Raw genomic sequence first — 24,913 nt, 5'->3', positions numbered from 1 at the left:
GAAACCCATCAAACTGAGTCTAGCTGCTTGGGTTTGCTGTTGGATGTTTAGTTGCACAGCCCATTCTATGACTAATATTGCACCTGCTGTTTGGTTTGAACATGCGAATTCTTTAAATCTAATTTTCCCATTGTCAATACTCAGCTGCTTTTCCTTGTGCTTTCCATTTTTTCTAAGTGTTAAGAATTATCTGCTATTGATACTAGTTTTATAGTCATTTTATTTAATTTTCATTTCAGCTACATTATTTCAGAATGTGTTGCTGAAAGGTAAAGGGCTTTCCCCTCCCCTCCAAAATAATCTCGATACCAGGAGCCCCCAAATAATCTCAATACCACTATCACACCAAAAAAAAGTTAACTACCAAATATTCAGTCAGTCTTTGAATTTTCCAGATTGTCTCAATTTTACAGTTAGTTTGTTTGAATCAGGATCCAAACAAGAGTCATATATTCAGCAAGTCATTTTAAAGTAAAAGAAATTCGTTTTTCAAATAAAGGATACTGGGCTAAGAAAATCTTCATAAATTGCTTATATGAACAAAATGTGGTGGGGAAATGGAGAAACAGCAGCAGTTGGTCATCTTACCTGACTCAAATGAAAGTTCAACATCAAAAAAAAAAATCTAGGGAAATCCAATTACTGTAATCTTAATATAATCTTAATTACCATAATCTATTTTATTGTAAAGTCAGATAGATGTACAATATAATCACCACTTAAATGCAATTTGCTCGATCACATTAAATTTATAGTGAACAGCTCTCTATAGCATTTCAGTGATATATAAAATATTAACATCCTATCCTAAAATTCAAAGGTTTTACTCACATAAAATTATTCCATCAGCACAAATTTTTCCTTGTGATCTCTCAGAATGCTGCTCTTCCCCAGAATCCCATTCTGACACCTGCAGCTTTGGTTTCCATTTAAGCTCTTGCAAGTTACGGCTCATGGCTATTTAAATGTACACTATTCATTAGGTAGCACTTTAAATGTCCTTTTTGTTTTCCAACCACAGGATGAAGCATACGCACAGGGGTCTCCTTTCACTGTGTTCCATCCTACCCTGACATCTGGGCAATGCTGCCGAGTTCTACATCTAATTGTGCGGCAGCTTTCACTGAAGGGGCAGAGGTCTAAATGAGAGCAGACTCACAGAACGAGAAATAGGTTGTGCCCAGTGCCAGGTCCTGACAGCTGAGAGCACACATTTTTATCCACTGATCAGAGACTGATACAGATCTAATTTCAATGCAAAGAGCTTAAAATGGACTTTGTGAAACAAACCCTAAAATAAACACTTTACAGGTAGGTATTTGGTAATCTCTTAATCAAATTGTCATTCAAGTTATGGCAATGTAGAGGAAACAATTCCCATCACTTTGTCTACTCTTGTTATCATGCTTAACTTTTTTTTTGGTGGCCACGTCACACAGCTTACAGGATCTCAGTTCCCCAACCAGAAATTGAGCCCTGGCCAAGGCAGAGAAAGCCTGGAATCCTAACCACTAGGCCACCGAGGAACTCCCAGCTTTCCTAAATATAGAACCAGTCGTTGTCTTGGAAGTAGAATTAAGGGGACTCAGATGGAGAAACTATTACACAGGCTGCCTATATGAACAGAAAGCCATATCCAAATTACCTTCCCATGGCCACCTGATCATTGGGGTCCAAGGAGCTGGTCTTCCGTTCTATGAGTTCTCGGAGGAGCTAGGGGAAAAAGGAAAGCAGGTGACTTATTTATCATCTCCCAGCACCAACTGACTTTAAAAGAGCACGGGAGGAATCCTGAATGGCACAGTGACAGCTCTGAAACTACAATCAATAAGGGACAACCCAGTGGCAAAAGCATGACCAAATTCCCATTAACCCTTTCATATTTATATATCTTTAAAAAGGTGGCTATCGCAATAACTGAAAGCAGAAGTCCATTTGGAAGACTTATTGTCCTGCAGTTCATCTCAAACGGATCAATGAGTATGCAACATCCCCTTTCATTGTTTTTGATTAGTCTTGTCTTCCTCGTTGATATCAATGGAGAATCTTTAAAAGGTCAGGTGGGAAGGGCTCGGTGGTGAAAAGGAAAATGCATCGGCTTCCCACCCACACGATAATGGTACATGGTTAACTTCTGACCTATAACCCCAGCAGTCAGGATGGTCTTCTTTAGGCAAAAAGCCTTTACTGGATATAATTAGAACTGTGGACTTTCTGCTCTTGCCTTCCATACCTAATACTCTACCATGCTTACGAATAAATGTTTTAACCATGCAGTATGCAATGCAGGTCAGTTGCTAAGTCAGATCTGACTCTTGCGACCCCACAGACTATAGCCCATCAGGCTCTTCTGTCCATTGGATTTTCCAGGTAAGGAATACTGGATCTGAATACTCAAGGGGATCTTCCCGACCCAAGATCAAACCTGCATTTCCTGCATCGCAGGCAGATTCTGTACCACTGAGCCTCCTGGGAAGCCCAACCATATATGATACCAACACATTTACAGTCATAGTAATTTCAAGAGGGAACCTAAAGAAAGTTGTACTCTGAACACAACCCAGAGAGCCAGTCTCTCATTGCACACAACTAACCCCATGGGAACTAAACCACTCTCCAGCTCTCCTCTTAACCCTGGTTAGTCCCTGAGGGCAAGCTACGTCTACTTCTCTAGCTCTCACACACTGAAGAATGTGCACTGGATCTTAAAAAGTCTTGGCCAGGAGAAGCAATAGATTTAAAAGTTAGACATTAAAGGAGGAGAATTTTAACTTTTAATAATAAAGCTAGATTATCATCTCTCCTACACAAGTGCTATAGGCAGGGACACAGCAACAGAGATTAAAATTCCAAAAATCTTCTTAAAGAAATCCTGAAAATAAACTCCTTCCAGCTTGTCACCAGTCAAGAATATAGGTTTGACTTTAAAACTTGTTTCCTCACAAACATAAGTAATTATTTTGTAGGTAAGGCACAGAAGCAACATATATATAGTTCACCAAGTTAAATAGTCGAAGTCTGATGGGAATAAAGAAGGGATAAATTCCTACAAAAGCAGTTCACTCTCTAATTGTCATTTGCTTATGTAAGTGGGCACTGGGAGAAGGAAAACAAATTTGTAAAAATATTCATTTCCATATAGGATGAATCTTTATTGCAAAAGGGAAAAGGCAATCTCAATTGCAAATAAAAAAACCCCCTGTGCTGTTTTTTCATTTGCTTATTTTAGACATTATTACCGTGGCAATTATGTTTAAAAATGTGGGGACCGGAGGCCTCTGTTTTATTATCACTGGAAAACAGCAAGCTATTTCTCTGCCCTGTTTATCTGATTGACTCCCAACATCTTTCTGGCAGCCAATCTATCAGTTTATCTCCCCTACTTCATCACAGTCACTTCTGGCAGCTAAATACAAGATCCAAATCCAGTGTTACACAGACATTCGACAAAGGAACCCCGTGTGTAACACTGCTACTCTGTAAACAGCTGCCCTTAAGGCTAAGCCAAAATGGGTTCTGGTTCCTAGTCAACGTCCTGTCAAAAGCAAGGTTGCGGAGGCAGAGGGAAGACAGGTTAACAAAAAAAATTTTTTTAAAGAAAGAAGAATAAAAAGGAAGGAAAACATACTGATTAATCTGTTTGCAGAACAGCAATGGAGACGCAGAGAACAGAGTTATGGACAAGGGTGAGGAGAAGAGGGAGAGGGTGAGATAAACGGCGAGTGGCGAGGATGAATGCACATATGTAAATAGATGGCCAATGGGGATTTGCTGTATGACTCAGGGAACTCAGTCTGTGCTAGTCGCTCAGTCCTGTCCGACTCTTCGTGACCCCATGGACTGTAGCCTGCCAGGCTCCTCTGTCCACGGGATTCTCCAGGCAAGAACATTGGAGTGGGTTGCCATTCCCTTCTCCAGGGGATCTTCCCAACCCAGGGACTGAACCTGGGTCTCCGGCATTGCAGGCAGATTCTTCACCATATGAGCCACCAGGGAAGCCCCAGTGGGACTTATTCTGTAATAACCTAGAGGGGTGGGAATGGGTGAGAGGTGGGAGAGAGATTCAAGAGGGAAGGGACATATGTACACTTATGGTTAATTCATGTTGATGTATGACAGAAATCAAACCAATATTGCAAAGCAATCATCAATCTATTAAAAATAAATAAATATTTTTTTAAAAGGAAGGAAAATAAATAATGGAATGACAACATCTCATTGCCCTTACCTTGTTCCAGCCATGTAAGAGAGAACAGCCACCTGGTTTTCCTAACAGTTTCCAATCCCTTAAGACTGGGGCCATGACAGCTACTGGGAGCTCGGGGAAAGCTCCCCCAGCACAATGGTGACGGCTGGAAACAGGAGCCCCACGCCCGCAGCAGGGGTGTGACATGCACAGTGGTCCCTGCGATTCCAACACCAAACTGGTACAGCATTTACTCTCAAGCACCCTGTGTACTTTACACATTCTGGGTTGCATTTTCATTACCTTGGTGCTTTACACAGCTATTCTTAGTCACTTGTGGTTAGGAAGAGAGTTTTATTGGTCTGTCTGGCTGAGTCTAGGTTATCCATGCATCCCGAAGAATTCATTCAGTGTGAGAAGACCGTGTTGTGTGCAAGACAGGAACAAGAAAGCAGCAAGAAAATACAGGTAAATAAACTCTTCTCCTGGCTAGTGCCATTTCCCACAGCTCTCACTTACACTAGGCTTAAATTTAATTAGGAATACAATGGCACCCCACTCCAGTACTCTTGCCTGGAAAATCCCATGGATGGAGGAGCCTGATAGGCTGCAGTCCATGGGGTCGCTAAGAGTTGAACACTACTTAGCGACTTCACTTTCACTTTTCACTTTCATGCATTGGAGAAGGAAATGGCAACCCACTCCAGTGTTCTTGCCTGGAGAATCCCAGGGACAGCAGAGCCTGGTGGGCTGCATTCTATGGGGTTGCACAGAGTCAGACACGACTGAAGAGACGCAGCAGCAGCAGCAGCAGCAGCAGCAGCAGCAGCAGCAGCAGCAGCAGCTTTCCAAAAAGTTGTTGAAAAATGAAGTTTTAGGGATACTGATGGAAGAATTTAGCTTTGCTTCTTAGTTCAATTTTTATGGTTTCACTTATGAACAAACTTTTCCATTAAAATTCAGGTTTCTAGTAGTTACCAGAGGTTTTTATTTTAACAATAATGATACAGTATCTGTAATTTTCTATGTGATCCGGAAAATGGAGAGGTATGTGAAATATTTTTCTTCTAGTCTGTTATAGTTCCTCCAGAGAGTCAATTCAAAAACAATTCTCTAGTTCCTGGGGAAAATCATACATGTGGGTGGGTTCCCCAGTCAGCCCACAAAAACCTACGTGACCCATAACCACGTATGCAAGGAATGGCACTGACAGTACTATCAGAATCTAACCAGCAGTTATCATACTCTGCCTGGAAAAAGGCATGCTGGAATTAGTTTAAAATGGCAGGCTGAACACACTGGTTTATCTCGTCTCCCTTCTCAACTCCTCCAAGGGACAGTAGAGGAGAACAAAATAAAAAGATGTATTAACCCGCAAGAAAAAAAGAGGAAAGGGAGAACTAATAACAGTAGATTTTCACAAAATTTTCCAAGATAGTCAGGAGATGAAGAGCAAAAAAGAAGTGATCGCCCGAGGGCCCAAAGGCAACGAAGGTGAGAGAATCACGCCCACGGAACCCCCGTGAGCAGGAGGAGCTCAGAGGGCGGCTCCCCTAAAGAAGGGCCGGGGCAGAACCATGGGGCCTTCTGGAGTGTTCACACGGCCAAGCGACTTCCCCCCGGGGGAGGGGGGTGGGGGGAAGGAGGCTCGATTCTCCGGAAAAACAAAGCCACAGAAGCTCCAAACTGAGAGATACGAGGCACAGAAGGCTGATGTCTGGGACCTTCTGTCTCCTTCCCTACCCTGTGCCCAGGACACTGTCGCCACGTGACAAGTTCCTAGGCAGGAGAGCAGGGGAGTGTTTTCTGGAAAAACTGCATGGTCATCCCCCAGTTCCCCGGAAAAGATTTCCAAGCTCTGAGAACCAAGAGGTTAGTTCTCAGCAAAATTACATACAAAGGAGACAGAAAGCTCCACCCAGGCTTCAGAGATACTTTAGAATGCTGTACTCTGAAATATGAAGCGACAGCTAAGCATCACCAGCATCTGAGGAAAGACTCAGACAGAGACCAAAGCAAACAGGAAAAAAAGCGACTCAAGAAAGCAATGCAAGGAGCAAACAAAATACACAGACGAAAGAAAGAAAAGAAAAAGAACTCACAACTCCTCCTCCTCCTCTGAGGACACCCTCAGAGAAGTGAGAGAAAAGACACTTCCACAAGAATGGGATGCTATGAGAAAAGTAAAATGAGAAATTGAACACTAGAAACATTTAACATCTTCAATAGAACTGGAAGACAAATGTACAAAAATCTCTCAGCAAACAGATAATATCCCTTGATTATTTGTGAAAGAGGAAAATAACTTAGAGGATAATCCAGGAAGTTAAACACCTACCTAACGAAGGCTGGGAGAAAATTATTAAAGAAATAATTATGAAAACCTCCCCAAATTGAAGGACGGGAATGAACTAATCACCACCACCCAATACAACCTAGTGCAATGAAGGAAAAAAACCTTTTGTAAGACACATCGTCATGAAATGTGGAACTCTAGAAGCAAAGAAAAGATCCTAAAAGGTGAGAGGAAAAATAGGTCACATGTAAAGAGGGTGACTATATGGCCCCATCTACCACAAAGAGTCCTGGCTAAAGTCTCCTGTCCTGCTGTTTCTTCAGGATAGCACCTCAAGGGTCCCAGTCTTGACAATGAATTATACAGTCACCTGAAACATTAAGGAACATAAATCTTAACGGGACTAGACATCTCAATAGCAATAACAGATGTCAGAGGACAGCAGAGCAAAACCTTCAAAATGCTGAGGAAAATGACTTTCAACCTCAAGTTCCATACATAGCCAAAGCACTAACCAAGGATGAGAGTTCATAAAGCATTTCACACAGGCAAGGACTCAATAATTTACCTTCCACAGGCTCTTTCACAGGAAGTTGTGCTTCAGTAAAATGAGAGCATGTGGCCAGAAGAACAAAGACAGGAGATGTCTTTGGAACGCTCTTTTGCACCTGCACTGCCTGGAACATGCTTCCCTAACCACTAACTGGCTTACATCACACCCTCTGTGTGTGTGCTCAGTCGTGTCCGACTCTTTCGTGACCCCATGGACTGTAGCCCACCAGGCTCCTCTGTCCATGGAATTCTCCAGGCAAGAATACTGCAGTGGGTTGCCATACCCTCCTCCAGGGGATCTTCAGACCCAGGGATCAAACCCACGTCTCTTGCATCTCCTACACTGGCAGGCAGATTACTGACCACTGCGTCACCTTCTCTATCTCCTTGCTAAATCTCAGCTCAATTACCTCCTTCCTCAGGAAAGCCTCTCTAACAGCAGCCCTTCATACACATTCATATGATATTCCTGATGTATTTAATTTACATTTTATTAGTGGGGTACATGATTAATGTCTATTTCCTCCACTAGCCGACTGTCTGCTTCACAGAAAGCAGAGAATGTAACAGTGTGCTCACCACTCTATCCTGTCCACTGGCCCACTGAAGGAGCTCAATAAATATATACATGCACAGAGTGGGGGAATTGTTTCTGGCAGAAAATCTCAAAGTTTTATTTACTTTATCACACACACACACACACAGACACTCCTTTCGTTTTTAAACAAAAGGAATCATACCGTGTAATCAGTTCAGTTCAGTTGTTCAGTCGTGTCCAACTCTTTGCGACCCCATGAATAGCAGCACGCCAGGCCTCCCTGTCCATCACCATCTCCCAGAGTTCACTCAGACTCACATCCATTGAGTCGGTGATACCATCCAGCCATCTCATCATCTGTCGTCCCCTTCTCCTCCTGCCCCCAATCCCTCCCAGCATCAGGGTCTTTTCCAGTGAGTCAACTCTTCCCATGAGGTGGCCAAAGTACTGGAGTTTCAGCTTCAGCATCATTCCTTCCAAAGAAATCCCAGGTCTGATCTCCTTCAGAATGGACTGGTTGGATCTCCTTGCAGTCCAAGGGACTCTCAAGAGTCTTCTCCAACACCACAGTTCAAAAGTATCAATTCTTCGGCGCTCAGTTTTCTTCACAGTCCAACTCTCACATGCATACATGACCACTGGAAAAACCATCGCCTTGACTAGATGGACCTTTGTTGGCAAAGTAATGTCTCTGCTTTTGAATATGCTATCTAGGTTGGTCATAACTTTCCTTCCAAGGAGTAAGCGTCTTTTAATTTCATGGCTGCAATCACCATCTGCAGTGATTGTAGAAAAATAAAGTCTGACACTGTTTCCACATCTATTTGCCAGGAAGTGATGGGACCAGCTGCCATGATCTTAGTTTTCTTAATGTTGAGCTTTAAGCCAACTTTTTCACTCTCCTCTTTCACTTTCATCAAGAGGCTTTTGAGTTCCTCTTCACTTTTTGCCATAAGAGTGGTGTCATCTGCATATCTGAGGTTATTGATATTTTTCCCAGAAATCTTGATTCCAGCTTGCGCTTCTTCCAGCCCAGCGTTTCTCATGATGTATTCTGCATATAAGTTAAATAAGCAAGGTGACAATATATAGCCTTGACATACTCCTTTTCCTATCTGGAAGCAGTCTGTTGTTACATGTCCAGTTCTAACTGTTGCTTCCTGACCTGCATATAGGCTTCTCAAGAGGCAGGTCAGGTGGTCTGGTATTCCCATCTCTCTCAGAATTTTCCACAGTTTATTATAATCCACACAGTCACAGGCTTTGGCATAGTCAATAAAGCAGAAACAGATGTTTTTTCTGGAACTCTCTTGCTTTTTCCAGGATCCAGTGGATGTTGGCAATTTGATCTCTGGTTCCTCTGCCTTTTCTAAAACCAGATTGAACATCTGGAAGTTCACGATTCACATATTGCTGAAGCCTGGCTTGGAGAATTTTGAGCATTACTTTACTAGCGTGTTAGATGAGTGCAATTGTGCAGTAGTTTGAACATTCTTTGGCATTGCCTTTCTTTGGGATTGGAATGAAAACTGACACTGACCTTTTCCAGTCCTGTGGCCACTGCTGAGTTTTCCAAATGTGCTGGCATATTGAATGCAGCACTTTCACAGCATCATCTTCCAGGATTTGAAACAGCTCAACTGGAATTCCATCACCTCCACTAGCTTTGTTCGTAGTGATGCTTTCTAAGGCCCACTTGACTTCATATTCCAGGATGTCTGGCTCTAGGTGAGTGATCACACCATCGTGATTATCTGGGTTGTGAAGACCTCTTTTGTACAGTTCTTCTATGTATTCTTGCCACCTCTTCTTAATATCTTCTGATTCTGTTAGGTCCACACCATTTCTGTCCTTTATCAAGCCCATCTTTGCATGAAATGTTCCCTTTGTATCTCTAATTTTCTTGAAGAGATCTCTAGTCTTTCCCATTCTGTTGTTTTCCTCTATTTCTTTGCATTGATCGCTGAGGAAGGCTTTCTTATCTCTCCTTGTTATTCTTTGTAACTCTACATTCAGATGCTTATATCTTTCCTTTTCTCCTTTGCTTTTCGCTTCTCTTCTTTACACAGCTATTTGTAAGGCCTCCTCAGACAGCCACTTTGCTTTTTTGAATTTCTTTTCCATGGGGATGGTCTGTGTAATATGTAATACCTTGCTTTTAATCCAGAGTACTACTATCTACCTAAGCAACTGGGGAAACTCCTGGTTTTTAATCTCTTGGCACTAGTGGTAAAGAACCTGCTTGCCAGTGCAGGAGAAATAAGAGACATGGGCTCGATCCCAGAGTTGGGAAGATCCCTTGGAAGAGGGCATGCTAACTCACGCCAGTATTCCTGCCTGGAGAATCCCATGTACAGAGGAGTCTGACAGGCTGCAGTCTACAGGTCTCCAAGAGTCGGACAAGACTGAAGTGACTGCACGATTACCAGCACCTCCTCCTCCTCAAACAACATGCTCTTTCTCCCACGTCTTGCACAGGGCTAGAGAACTGTGTGGTTTAAGTGCATGGGAATTACCCTTTTTTTAACCATCCCAAGAGAACCTAAATTTTTTTTTAAACTACTTAATCCAAATGAATGAAAAAAATCTCAGAACCCTTCTCCTTATTTTACTATTACAATGATGTCGGTCTTGCCTCCCTCTTGGGTCTCATTTCCCAGGGAGAGAGCAGGCTCTTCTCAGGAAAAGAAGAGCAGGGACAGGCCTTTTGTTCTTCCTCTAGCCATCTGCCCCATGCCCCAGCAGACACTGACTCTTTCTGTGGTGTCTTCAAGTTGGTCTTTTTACTGCAAGAAAGGTGTCTTGACATCCTTGTAGTAAAGGTGGGAATTCATTTCATATCGTGTTCTCTGTTATCAGTGTCTCTTTTATCGGTTTGTCAAATCCCAGTTGCAGATGCCCATCTCCCATCTTCTTAGATGTAGTGATTCTATGTATGAGTTTTCAGTGCTGCCCCATGGTTCAACATAACTGTAAACATCGCCCAGTAAGTCTGTAAAATGCCATGGCTTTGGAGTCTGACATACCTGGGCTCTGTGCCCTTTATTAGATGTGAAGTTTGGGACAAGTTATTTGTCCCTTCTGAGACTCAGTTTCCTTATAATAACTGTACCTCATAAAGTTGATTTGCAGTCTTAAAAGATGATAAAAGTAAAGCATTTTGCAAAATGCGAGTGTTCAATAAATTAAAATACTGTCAACATCAGATAATGATACTCAGAAATAAAGACAGAACTCAATCTGGGACAAAAACATTCCATAGCTGAATCACCACAGCTGCTAACAATAACAATGAGCAAATACGATAATTCAAAGTTCCTTTCTACTGATTGCCAACAGTGGATAACAAATAGGACATGTAATGAAGGAAAATCAGAATGGAAGGGAGAAAGTGTAAAAAGCACAGAAAAAACTCACAATAGTACTAATACCTGAAAAGCAGACTGTTATTTGAAGGACTTTTTCCAAACCAAACCATGATTAATTTGGGCACAAGTGATCCTCTCCTTTACCATTTATTCTATTAGGACAACTAACTGCTCTTCGTTCTCCAGGACCTGCACCCAGCCCATCGCCCTCTGCTCCCACAGCCACCCCTCCATCTCACCCTCTGCAGCATCCTATCGACCCCTCTACAAAGGCCTCGATCAAATGCCATCACCTCCCCGCAGCCTTCTCTAATTCTCCCAGACTGTTACGAATCTCCCTTCTCCTGAATTCTTTATCACCCCCTCGCCCAGCACTCTGGTTGTTTATAGCGCCTTTGCTTGACTGTAAGCATCCTGGGGGCAAGGCACAGTATCACTCAAAATTCTCTCCTCCCTCAGAACTGTGCACGCTACCTTGCTCACAGTGAGTATTTTGATAGTACTTCTGAAAAGAAAGAGTTAAGTTCTAGATCTTTGGATCAAAGATGAAAAGCATCCCACTTCTGCAGTGGCAAGTACAATATTTACAAGAATAATATTAATAACAGAGAGAAGAACGGAGGGAAGTCAAATGCATGAACAAAAACCCAAGCGCATCTTACTACTGAAGTTCCAGATAACCCACCTTTGGTTACTAAAATCAGAAAATGTACAGCTCGAGGCGACCGCTGAAAAAGTCAGCCTTAACTCTGCCTCACTGCCCTCGGTCTTTTAAGGATTTGATTAGTTTTTCCACTTTCTGATTCAGCATTGCCTCGTGCCTCCACTCCACAGCTGGAGCTAAGGCCTGTGATTTGGAAGGGATGATAAATTCATTCGCTGAGGAAATTCACACTGTTTCCTCAGCACAAGTTCTAAAATATTTCGAAGGCCGTAATATTTCACCAGGCCTGGCCATTTGGGTTAAAATTTATTAGTCAAAACAGAAAACTTTCTCATCAGACCCTATATATTCCATTAGGCATGATATACAGTGCCTCCCAATGTCTAATTATTAACTAGAAGTGTAAGTAAATCATTACCAGTATTCGGCTCTGATGTGTGAAGACAGAGAGAGAATCAGGCAATTTGACTGCTAAAGAACTTGCTTTTCCTTTCTTTTTCCTATACATAAAAAGAATGTTACAAGGACTAAGTGACTGCACTAAGCCATTCTTCCTAATCTATACCAAAAGGAACAAGGTGCCAGCAGTGCTATTGTTTAGAATTTCCAACAGCCCCCATTTCCAGGATTCTGTCTCTTGGTAAATCGATAGATGTCCTGATGTGTGCTTGTGTGTGTGTGTGTGTGTATATATATATATTTATATATATTTATTTATTTATTTTTTCTATCTATAAAATAAAAGGTGAGGAGAGGGGTTATACATCCTCTTGGATACTACATCAATCACTGACTATTTCTGGGCATTCTATGGTATTCTATTGTATAATGCCACTATGCTTTGTAACATTTGTATTGAAAGAATGAAGAGGAAGTGGTTCAGAACTAGAGACTATTTTGCTAAACGGGCTTTACAAGGAACCAAGAGGGCAGTGCTAAACTATATTCTGCATTATGTCCTCTATGGATTAAAAGCCCAGAGGAAACAAACCTCAGCCTCTCCTTCCAGGATTTTCCCTTTAGCCTGCAGACTCCAGTATTCTTCCCCCCTCAGATCAATAGCCCATTGATCCGCCGCCTTTTCAGCATGCCTCCCCCGCTCCTCCTCACGTGCTCGCCCCTCTCCATACTTATGGGCATGCGATGCCACCAGGACGGTCACTTCCGGTAAACGCCCTCAAGTCTGCTGCGTGCTGTCCCTTTGTCATGCAGATCCACGGTCTGTATGGCGTACAGTCCCTCGGGGACTGACGTGTCCTGGAATTCAGAGCTTTTGGGATTTGGGGGAAGGTGATGATACAGTGTATGTACCATAAATGCCCCAGCGAAGCCTGGGGCAGAACCCCAAAGTCAAACACATCAACACCTCTGCAGCAAAATACATAAATATCCCTACCTAGTGGGATAAAGAAAGCCTTATAGGTTAATATGCAGGCTTCCCTAGTAGTTCAATCTCTCGGTTGGGAAGATCCCCTGGAGAAGGCAAAGGCTACCCACTCCAGTATTCTGGCCTGGAGAATTCTATACAGTCTATGGGGTCACAAAGAGTTGGACACGGCTGAATGACTTTCACTTTCACAGGTTAATATGGCTTCAGAACCATTCAGATGTTGCCACCACAATGTTTTGCCAAACTTACAAAAACAAACAAGCACACTACTGTAAGTTTTCAGTGTCAGAATTGCAGGTGAGGGGTTTTTTAGTGTCAGAACTGCAGGTGAGGGATTATGTACCTCTATTTCCTTGTTAAATCTCAATACCTGCATCCATACGGCTGCAATGAGTGGAAAAACAGACAAGATGGATTGAACTGGTCTCAGTCACTTTAAAACCATTTCCACTAACCTTACGTGGGTCTCCAGTGCTCCCAATTACACTCTCCTGCTCTGCTTGAGGACTCTGCCATCCCTTCTCTTTTCTCAAACCTCCAGCCCCTGCCCTCAGGTAAGAACCTCACATACTACCCTCCCCATAGCTCCTTGGGAACAAGAGTTCCCACACTCTGTCCTCACGCCCATATCTACACAAGAGCTGTCCATCAGACCAACCCCTCTCTACCTGTGTACACAGCAGCAGCCATTCTCACCTCCTTCCTGAAACGTGCATGATGCCCTCTACGGGATCATTTCCATCAGAAAACAGTGTACAGGATCCCTGATTGGGGAACCACGATCCCACAAGCAGCTAAGCCTGAGGGCTGCAACTCCTGAGGCCGTGGGCTCTAGAGCCCATGCTCCACGACAAGAAGCCTGTATACAACCACAAAGACCCTGCGCAACCTAAAAAATAAACAAATGGATGACAACAAAAACAACATACAGAGGACATCTACCTGAAACCCAAACAAGAAACCCGCTTCTGACCCCTGCTGCCCATTTCTCCCATTTAGGGCAAGCTTTCTCCCGACTGTCTATGCCATCTCCAACTTTTCTCCCTCCATTCTCTCTTGAACCCACTTCAGCACTCGAACAAAACAGTTTCTGTGAAGGTCCCAATGGCTTCCACATTGCTGAACCAGATAGCCAGTTCTCACTCCTTATCTTATTTGATCTGTCTGCAACATTCAACACAGTATGTCACTCTTTTAAGGGAAAAAAAAAAAAGACCTTATTCAGATAAAATGCACAGCTCACCAATTTAAACTATGATTCAATGGTTTTGTATATTCACTGAGGTGTGCAACCATCATCAAAATCAATTTCAGAATATTTTCATCACTGTCAAAAGACAGTTTTTTTTTTCCCATCAGCTACTCCCATTTCACCCCCAATATTGCCAGCCCTAGGCAACCGCCTATCCACTTCTTCACTTCTATAAATTGTGCCTATTTGGAGCATTTAATAAATCATACAAATATGGTCTGTGACTCTCTTGTTTCACTTAACTTACCATAATGTTTTCACAAGTTTATCCATGCTGCAAGTTTCAGTACTTCATCCTCTTTATGGTTGAATAATATTTATTGTATGGATATACCATGTTTTGTTTATCCATTTATTGGTTGATGGTCACTTGGCTTGTTTCCTTTATGGCTATTATGAATAATGCTACAGATATTCATGCACAAGGTTTTGTGTGGACATATGATTTTCATTTCTTCTGGGTGTAAACCTAAGAGTAGAATTGCTGGGTCACATGGTAACTCTATGATTGATTTGAGGAACTACCAAACTGTTTTCCATAGAGGCTGCACCAATTTATATTTCTACCAACAGTGTACGAGGGTTCCAAATCCTCCATATTCTCCCCAAACTTGTTATCATCTGTCATTTTTGGTCACAGCTATCCTAGTGATCATTGTGGTTCTGATTTGTATTTCCCTAGAGACTAATAATCAATCTGATTTCGGTGTTGACCATCTGGTGATGTCCGTGTGTAGAGTCTTCTCTTGTGTTGTTGGAAGAGGGTGTTTGCTATGACCAGTGCATTTTCTTTGCAAAACTCTATTAGTCTCTGCCCTGCTTCATTCCACATTCCAAGGCCAAATTTGCCTGTTACTCCAGGTGTTTCTTGACTTCCTACTTTTGCATTCCAGTCCCCTATAATGAAAAGGACATCTCTTTTGGGTGTTAGTTCTAAAAGGTCTTGTAGGTCTTCATAGAACTGTTCAACTTCAGCTTCTTCAGCATTACTGGTTGGGGCATAGACTTGGATTACTGTGATATTGAATGGTTTGTCTTGGAAACGAACAGAGCTCATTCTGGCGTTTCTGAGATTGCATCCAAGTACTGCATTTCAGACTCTTTTGTTGACCATGATGGCTACTCCATTTCTTCTGAGGGATTCCTGCCCACAGTAGTAGATATAATGGTCATCTGAGTTAAATTCACCCATTCCAGTCCATTTTACTTCGCTGATTCCTAGAATGTCAACATTCACTCTTGCCATCTCCTGTTTGACCACTTCCAATTTGCCTTGATTCATGGACCTGACATTCCAGGTTCCTATGCAATATTGCTCTTTACAGCATCAGACCTTGCTTCTATCACCAGTCACATCCACAGCTGGGTATCGTTTTTGCTTTGGCTCCGTCCCTTCATTCTTTCTGGAGTTATTTCTCCACTGACCTCCAGTAGCATATTGGGCACCTACTGACCTGGGGAGTACCTCTTTCAGTATCCTACCATTTTGCCTTTTCATACTGTTCATGGGGTTCCCAAGGCAAGAATACTGAAGTGGTTTGCCATTCCCTTCTCCAGTGGACCACATTCTGTCACACCTCTCCACCATCACCTGCCCGTCTTCGGTTGCCCCGCGGGCATGGCTTAGTTTCACTGAATTAGACAAGGCTGTGGTCCTAGTGTGATTAGAATGACTAGTTTTCTGTGAGTATGATTTCTGTGTGTCTGCCCTCTGCATCTATTTCTGCTTTATTGACTATGCCAAAGCCTTTGACTGTGTGGATCACAATAAACTGTAGAAAATTCTGAAAGAGATGGGGATACCAGACCACCTGACCTGCCTCTTGAGAAATCTGTATGCAAGTCAGGAAGCAACAGTTAGAACTGGACATGGAACAACAGACTGGTTCCAAATAGGAAAAGGAGTACGTCAAGGCTATATATTGTCACCCTGCTTGTTTAACTTATACGCAAAGTACATCATGAGAAACGCTGGGCTGGAAGAAACACAAGCTGGAATCAAGATTGCCGGGAGAAGTATCAATAACCTCAGATATGCAGATGACACCACCCTTATGGCAGAGAGTGAAGAGGAACTAAAAAGCCTCTTGATGAAAGTGAAAGAGGAGAGTGAAAAAGTTGGCTTAAAGCTCAACATTCAGAAAATGAAGATCATGGCATCCGGTCCCATCACTTCATGGGAAATAGATGAGGAAACAGTGGAAACAGTGTCAGACTTTATTTTTTTGGGCTCCAAAATCACTGCAGATGGTGACTGCAGCCATGAAATTAAAAGACGCTTACTCCTTGGAAGAAAACTTATGAGCAACCTAGATAGCATATTCAAAAGCAGAGACATTACTTTGCCGACTAAAGTCTGTCTAGTCAAGGCTATGGTTTTTCCAGTAGTCATGTATGGATGTGAGAGTTGGACTGTGAAGAAGGCTACACATCAAAGAATTGATGCTTTTGAACTGTGATGTTGGAGAAGACTCTTGAGAGTCCCTTGGACTGCAAGGAGATCCAGCCAGTCCATTCTGAAGGAGATCAACCCTGGGATTTCTTTGGAAGGAATGTTGCTAAAGCTGAAACTCCAGTACTTTGGCCACCTCATGGGAAGAGCTGACTCATTGGAAAAGACTTTGATGCTGGGAGGGATTGGGGGCAGGAGAAGAAGGGGACGACAGAGGATGAGATGGCTGGATAGCATCACCAACTTGATGGACACGAGTCTGAGTGAACTCCGGGAGATGGTGATGGACAGGGAGGCCTGGCGTGCTGCAATTCATGGGGTCGCAAAGAGTCGGACACGACTGAGCGACTGAACTGAACTGAAAGACGAATTAATAATGGTGAGCATCTTACTAGTTGTTTAAATACCTTCTTTGGAAAAATGTTTATTCAGATCATTCACCATTTTTTAGTAGGTTATTTGCTTTTATTATTGAGTTTAAGAGTTCTTTATATATTCTAGATACCAGTCCTTTATCAGATATACAATTTAAAATAGTTTCTCCCACTCTGCGGGTCTTTTCACTTTTCCAGTAGGACCTTCCGCAGCTCAAAAGTTTTCAATTTCGATGAAGTCCAACGTATCTGTTTTTATTCTGTTTTGTCCCTTGTGCTTTTGTTGTCATATTTAAGAAACTATTTCCTAACCCAAAGTCATGAAGATTTACTCCTGTGTTTTTTTCTAGAAGTTTTATAGTTTTGTCTCTTGTATGTAGGTATATGATCAACTTAGAGTTAATCTTCGTGTAGGAATGAGAGGGGGCTCTAACTTCACTCTTCTGCAAGTGGGTAACTAGTTGTCCTAGCATTATTTGCTGTAAAGACTTCTCACCGCTGTCCTGGCACCCCTGTCGAAAATCAATTGACCATAACTGTAAAGGTTTATTTCTGAATTCTCAATTGTATTCTATTGATCTATATGCCTAACCTTATACTAGTACCACAACATCTTGATTACTACAACTCTGTAATAAGTTTTGAAATTAGGAACTATGAGTCCTCCAACTTTGATCTTTTTCAAGATTGTTTTGGCCATCCTGGGTCTTTTGTATTTCCACATCAATTTTAGGATCTGCTCATCAGTTTCAGCAGAAAGATAGCTGGGATTTTGATACAGATTGTGTTGAATCTATATATCAATTGAGGAGTACTGTCATTTTTAACAATACTTAAGTCTTCTAATCCATAAATTAGAATTTTTCTAATCCATGAAATGGGATGGCTTTCCATTTATTTAGGTCTTTTAAAATTTCTTTCAGCAAAGTTTATAACTTTCTGCATACAGGTCTTTGGGGCTTCACAGGTAGCACCAATGGTAAAGAATCTGCCCACCAATGCAGGAGATACAAGAGACACAGGTTCAGTCCCTGGGTTGGGAAGATCCCCTGGAGTAGGAAATGCCAACCTGCTCCAGTATTCTTGCCTGGAAACATTCCATGGACAGAGGAGCCTGGTAGGCTACAGTCCATGGGGTCACAAAGAGTTGGACATGACTAAGCGTGCATGCGTGCATGCGTGTGCGCACGCACATGCACACACGCGCGCGCACACACACACACACACACAGAACAATATAAGTCTTTTACCTCCTTGGTTAAATTTATCCTCAGGTATTTTCCTCATCTGGATGCTACTGTAAATGGAATGGCTTTCTTAACTTTTCAGATTGCTTACTGCTGGTGTATAGAAACACAACTGATGTTTTTGTGTTTATTCTGTATCCTGCAATTCATGATCAAGTAGTTTTCTGGTGGCTTCTTTGGGATTTCTATATATAGGATCATGCCAACTGCAAGTAAGAGATGCTTTTACTTCTTCTTTTCCAACTTAGATGCCTTTTATTTCTTCCTAACTGCCCTTGCTAAAACCTCCAGTACAATGTTGAATATTAGTGGCAAGAGCATCCTTGCCTTATTCCTAATCTTTGGGGAAAGTTTTCTGTCTTTTACCACTGAATAGGATGTTAGTTATGGGTTTTCATAGATGTTCTTTACTAGGTAAGGAATTCTCTTCTATCCCTATTTGTTGAGTGTTTATCATGAAAGGGTGTCAAACAATTTTCTGCATCTATTGAGATGATCATGTTTTTGGCCCTTATAACATTTGATTACATTAATTGATTTCTGATGTTAAAACAATCTTGAATTCCTGGACTAAATCCCACTTAGTTATGGTAAAAAATTTTTTTTTTCTTGAGGGGGGTGGGAGGGCTTTCCTGGTGGCTCAGACAGTAAAGAATTTGCCTGCAATGTGGGAGACCCGAGTTCGATCCCTGGGTTGGGAAGATCCCCTGGAGGAGGGCATGGCAACCCACTCCAGTATTCTTGCCTATGTGTTGCTGGAGTGAGTTTGTTAGTAGATTGCCGACTTTTGTATCTCTGTTCCCTAGAGATATTGGTCGGTAGCTTTCTTTCCCTGTGATAGTTTTGCCTGGTTTTGGTATCAGGACGATACTGGATCTCCTCCTTCCTGAATCACTTTGACGTGACACCTGGGAAATCGCTCTTCCTTTATTTTCTCTCACCGTCTCCAGCACTATACTAGATCCTCTTCATCTCCCCAAACGCAGAATGCTGAATGCCCCAGGACGTGGGCTTTGCATCTCTTTCTCTTTTTCTCTCCACTTTCAATCCCTAGGTGATCTCATCCAGTCTCATGGTATTAAATACAATCTATATGCTGATGGCTCTCAGATTCATCCCTTCAGTTCAGACCTCTTCATGAACTCCAAAACTTTATACATAAGTATCTCCTCAACAATTCCCTATGACTGCTTCAGTGATAATTTAATATAATCAATTTGGAATAAAAATAATTAAAGTCAGCACAGGTCCATGGGGTCGGGGAGGGGCAGGGTGTGGAATCTAGTGTAACCGAAGCTGAGTTCCAGATTTCTTCTCCAAACTAGCTTCTCTCACTGTTTGTCCCCAGTTCAGTAAATAGCAACTTCATCCATCCAACTGCTCAGACCAAAATCCCTAAAGTCATCCTGGATCCCTCTCTTCCCACACTCCACACACAATCCATCAGCCAAATCCATCAGTTCAACTTTTAGCATAAATTCAGAGTCCAGCCACTTGTCAGCACTCCCTCTAAAACATCTCAGTCCCAGCTACCTCCACCTCTTGCCTGGACTATCATGAGAGCCTCCGGTTTCCTGTTTGCCACCCTGCCTCCTTAGAATTTACTCTCAACACATCAGAGTGATGCTTCAAAAATATTAGTCCAACCATGTGACTCCTCTGTTCAAAACTCTCCAGTGGCTTCCTAGTGAAAGCCAAAGCCTTAGGGTGGCCTACAAGCTCCTTCAGGACCTGGCCTCCCATTACGGCTCTGACTTATGGCTCTCCTATCCCACTCTTTCTTACCTACCCCACCCCGGGGGTACAGGCCTCCCTATTTCCTAGAATACGCTAGCTGCAGCAGGGCCTTGGAGCCTTTGCACTCGCCATTCCCCGCCCCCCAAAACTTTCATGGTCTGGTGTGCACTGCCCTCATGGTCTGGTGTGCTCAAGTATCACTGAATCTCCTGACCATCCTACCTGAAAACAGGAGCCATCCCATCCCTGTCCTAGGCCCCTTCATCCATACCCAGTTTTACTGTTTTCCACTGCAGTGTCATCCTGTTTCTGAGAGAGAGGGCAGGCTTTTGCTTTGTCCCGGCCCCTCACAGAGCTCCAGCAGACCTTTCTGTGATGATGTGTGTGCGTGAGCTCAGTCCTGTCTGACTCTCTGTGACCCCATGGACTGCGGCCTGCCAGGATCCTCTGCCCAAAGGGATTTCCCAGGCAAGAATACTAGAGTGGGTTGGCATTTCCTTCTCCTGGGGCACTTTCTGACCCGGGAATTGAACCCAAGTCTCTTGTCTTGGCAGGGGGATTCTTTACCACTGAGCCACCTGGGAAGCCTCTGTGATGATGTAAATGTTTGATATTTGCATTGTCCAGTACAACAGCCCCTAGCACATGTGGCTACAGTTCTTGATACGTGACTAGCATGACTGACAGGCTGAATTTTCAACTTTATTTTAATTAATTAGCTACAACTGAAATTTAAATAGCTAGCTACATGTGGCCAGTGGCTACCGCATCAGATAGCACAGCCTAAAACAACAGTTACTCGATAAATACATAGTTGATACTCACATATTTGCTGAATCAATTAATGGAAGGAAGAAAGAAATCTGAAAGACTTTACTTCTCAACTTTTTATTACAGAACATTTTTTTAAAAACACAGAGGTAGGCTACGGCAAAATGAACATTTAAATACCTATCACCAACCTGAATGCTCTCCCCTCCGCCTCCGGCCAGGAGTAGGAAGGTTTTTATTACTTGCTGTAAGCAAGGGGAAGATCAGGGATCTTTCCCAAAGCAGTATCTCCCTGAAGGCTCCTCTAACCTGAAATAAGTTTCAGTGGATATCAGATTTGCAATACTGGCTTCTAAAAATCACTAAATTCTTGGAAAATCTAACAGCATGTCTCAGGGTCTTTTACAAGTTACTGAGACATGACTTAAGGAATTAGGAGTCTGTTGAGAGAAAAACCTGTGTGCCAACAAGTATGTGAGGCACATTTGTGATAAGAAAGCACTATATGGAACTACATGGTTTGGTTTTGTTTAATCATTATTTATTTATTTGGCTGTGCCAGGTCTTAGCAGTGGCATGAAGGATTTTTAGTTGCGGAATGTGAACTCTTAGTTCGGCACGTAGGATCTAGTTCTCTGACCAGGGATCGAACCCAGGCCCCCTGCATTGGGAGCTCAGTCTTAGCTATATGAATGTTTTCATATCAAGGACCTGATTGCTCTCGTGCACCATTTATTTTCTTCATTTAAATTTTATTAAAGTCATACTCTGAAAGAGGAGCTATATGACTACAAAATTGAGAACTTTGCTCTTGTTAGGACTCCCCCTGGTGGCTCAGACCTTACAGAATCCACCTGCAATGCAGGAGACCCAGGTTCGACCCCTGGGTTGGGAAGATCCCCTGGAAAAGGGAATGGCTACCCACTCTTGTTTTCTTGCCTGCAGAGGAACCTGGCGGGCTACAGTCCATGCGGTTGTAAAGAGTCAGATATGACTGAGTGACTTTCACTTCTGCTCTCATTAGATGACACAATTCCTCAGGCAGGGGTTTGTCTTCTTAGTCATTGTAAAACTAGCATCTGGTATAGCAATTAGTGAATGAAGCGCATAACCGCATGAAAGTGACTCATCTGAACTGTCACAGTGTGAACACACACACTGGATCTTCAGTTTCCTAAACAGTTACGAATCTGAAAACACTCAAATGGACTTTTAAGTGTGTCAGGTCAAAAGGCAGCATAATATGCTAGAAAGTCAGGGACTTCGCTGGTGGTCAAGAATCTGCCTGCCAGTTCAAGGGACACAGGTTCAATCCCTGGTCGGGGAAGATCCCACATGCCTCAGAGCAACTAAACCCATGCGCCACAACTACTGAGCCTGCATGCTGCAACTACTAAAGCCCCCGCACCTAGATCCCGTGGCCCCAGAACTAGAGAAGCCACTGCAATGAGAAGCCCACCAACCACAACCAAGACCCAGGGCAGCCATACGTAAATAAATAACTAAATAAGAAAATCAAACGTGGACCAACAGCACCTGGATTTCAGTGTCTAAAGATGAGACGATCCCACCCGAGTCCCCTAGGCTCTAGTATAAAGACAGTTTGGAATGGACAATTTTCAGAGACACTATCTAACTTCAGAGCAGTAGGTTCTATGCTAGATCTACAATACACATAATTTTTGAAGCTGTTTTTTAACTCCCCCTTTTATGCTAAGTCACTGTCCCTGTAATTTACTTTTAAAGTAAAGCTTTAAGGAGCCACATACACTGAATATAATTTAAAAACAAGACGATACCAGGCCCAGTTTGGTGAACAGGTAGTGGCCCCTTTTCTAAAGTGCCAAACTCTTCACTGGAGTCTACTCAAACACTGCTGGAACCCTGTGTCTAACTGACACTGGGTTTAACATTATATTAGTATAGAAAAGGCAATTTTGGCCACATATTTGCCTAGTAAACTACTACGGGACCACCTGCATGTGAAAAGTTTCTTCGATGGTTTGAGGCCAATTCTTCTTTCTTTCCTAGCTGGCTCCATCAAGTGGAGCCTGTTTTAGGCTTTGTTCTCAGGTTTTACCTTTGTCTACACGAAGCAGTAGAACCAAAGTCATGCTCCGGTGTTTTTTTAAAGCAAGAGAACTGAAAGAAACGAGGGCCAGTCGTGTGTGCCTTCCCTTGACGCTGCTGTTTGATGAAATTGCTCGACCTTGCATTTAAAATGTGGCTTTTGTGTGTGCAGGCTCCATAATAGCAAGCCCACGCTGGATATCAAATGTCGATATTGACACTATCTTTGGGACTAAACACTGACAGACAAACAATGGCAACAAAAAAACTAGAATGTATCTCAAATAAAATTCTTGCATAGATTCAAAACATAATCTTGTAATTATTAAAACTGGGGTTTAATTAGACACTGATATTTGTTTGGGTTTTTTTTTTAACTCCTTTATTACATCTTAAGAAACCTAACTGATTAACTCTCTGCTCTAACTTCAACCATAATTTCAGTTTTCAAAATTATGCACTTCCTATATACATCCTCTTTAAAGTCACCAAGAAGATATACATATAATAAATTTTATCAAACTTTTAAGAAACACTATCCACATCTCCAATAGCAGCAACATCTCAAAGTCAAACTAAAAATGAAATACTGCTCTGAACAGAACAGATCTGTTTTCCAGCAACAAATTAAAAGGAGTAGGTTCAAATCAAACTTTAAAGCATATTCTCAGCCATCAACCGAATCACTGGAAAGACACATGCCAACAAGAACGCTGTATGGCCGTTAACCGTAGGAATGGCCTTGCTACTGCTGCTAAGTCACTTCAGTCGTGTCCGACTCTGTGTGACCCCACAGACGGCAGCCCACTAGGCTCTCCCGTCCCTGGGATCCACCAGGCAAGAATTCTGGACTGGGTTGCCATTTCCTTCTCCAATTCATGAAAGTGAAAAGTGAAAGTGAAGTCGCTCAGTCGTGTCTGACCCTCATCGACCCCATGGACTGCAGCCTACCAGGCTCCTCTGTCCATGGGATTTTCTAGGCAGGAGTACTGGAGTGGGGTGCCATTGCCTTCTCCCAGGAATGGCCTTACACATCCCTTATTCACACTATGATCTAAATGCATACAATTAAAGCCACCCTATCAGCCGTCCATATTAATCACTCACCAATTTAACTAAAGTAAACGACCCTGTCAGAAAGCTTGCCTCTTCTCTATTTCTTAACATTATCGACTTTTAATAGTTCACCGAATTAGTAATTACTTGTTTATGACATTATCAAATGTCTTAGACACAAATGTCCAGCATGTGGCAGGGTCAGCTATAGACATGTTCTGATGGCAGATAAAAGGAGAAATTTAACCCATCAAAGTGGTCACCAAAAGAACAGAACCTATTACGCCTTTCTCCAGATGCTCTTGGTTAAATTCAAAGTGACAGGACAAACCAGATCAAAACTAAACGGAGTTAGAAGCAACATACAAAATCCTAATGAACCCTCAGAAATCCAGGTATCGACCTGTCACTATCTAAGTTCAATTAGTCCTTTCAGAGCAAAATACTTCACGAGGTGACAAGAAACTAGTCTGAGGTCTCGGCTATGAAAAGAACAAACCCAGTCACTGGCCGGGGCGCCACCGCCATTGAGCCCGCGCTCCAGAGGCCACACGCTGCAGCTGAAGCCTGCACACGCAGAGCCTGTGCTCCGTGCCAGGAGCCACCGCGAGGAGTCCACACGCCACAACTGGAGAGCAGCTCCCGCTCACTGCAACTAGAGAAAGCCTGTGGGCAGCAATAATTAATTAAAAAAAAAATTCTTTTTAATGCTTTAAAAACACCCAGTCACTTTACAGTCACTTTATAGCTTATTGCTAAGTGCAGTCACAGCTCAACCTGGAGATCTCGGGAGGATGAAATGAAGACATGAATCAAGTACCTGTCTAATCAGTCCAGGAGCTGGCACGTTACTAGTGTTCAGTAAACATTAGTCCTTCCTCCGCTCTTTGAGAACTCAGGCCTATCGAGTCAAAAATCAACTTTAAATGGCAAAATAGACAACATACCTTAAAAGCACTT

General features: G+C 42.6%; 1 protein-coding gene across 2 annotated transcripts in view; it reads right to left on the bottom strand.

Moving 5' to 3' along the window:
- The window catches only part of AATF (apoptosis antagonizing transcription factor), a 112,676-nt gene that overhangs the window by 37,252 nt on the left and 50,511 nt on the right, over positions 1-24,913 (bottom strand). For both annotated transcript variants that reach the window (XM_052657747.1, XM_052657748.1), the window contains exon 9: positions 1,646-1,713. In XM_052657747.1, coding sequence (XP_052513707.1) covers positions 1,646-1,713 — 68 coding nt within the window. The remainder of the gene's footprint in view (positions 1-1,645; positions 1,714-24,913) is intronic.

Source organism: Budorcas taxicolor, chromosome 19 (assembly GCF_023091745.1).
Source record: "Budorcas taxicolor isolate Tak-1 chromosome 19, Takin1.1, whole genome shotgun sequence".
Classification (NCBI taxonomy): Eukaryota; Metazoa; Chordata; class Mammalia; order Artiodactyla; family Bovidae; genus Budorcas; species Budorcas taxicolor.
The sequence above is the reverse complement of the archived record's forward strand: the minus strand, read 5'-3'. Positions and strand labels throughout refer to the sequence as shown.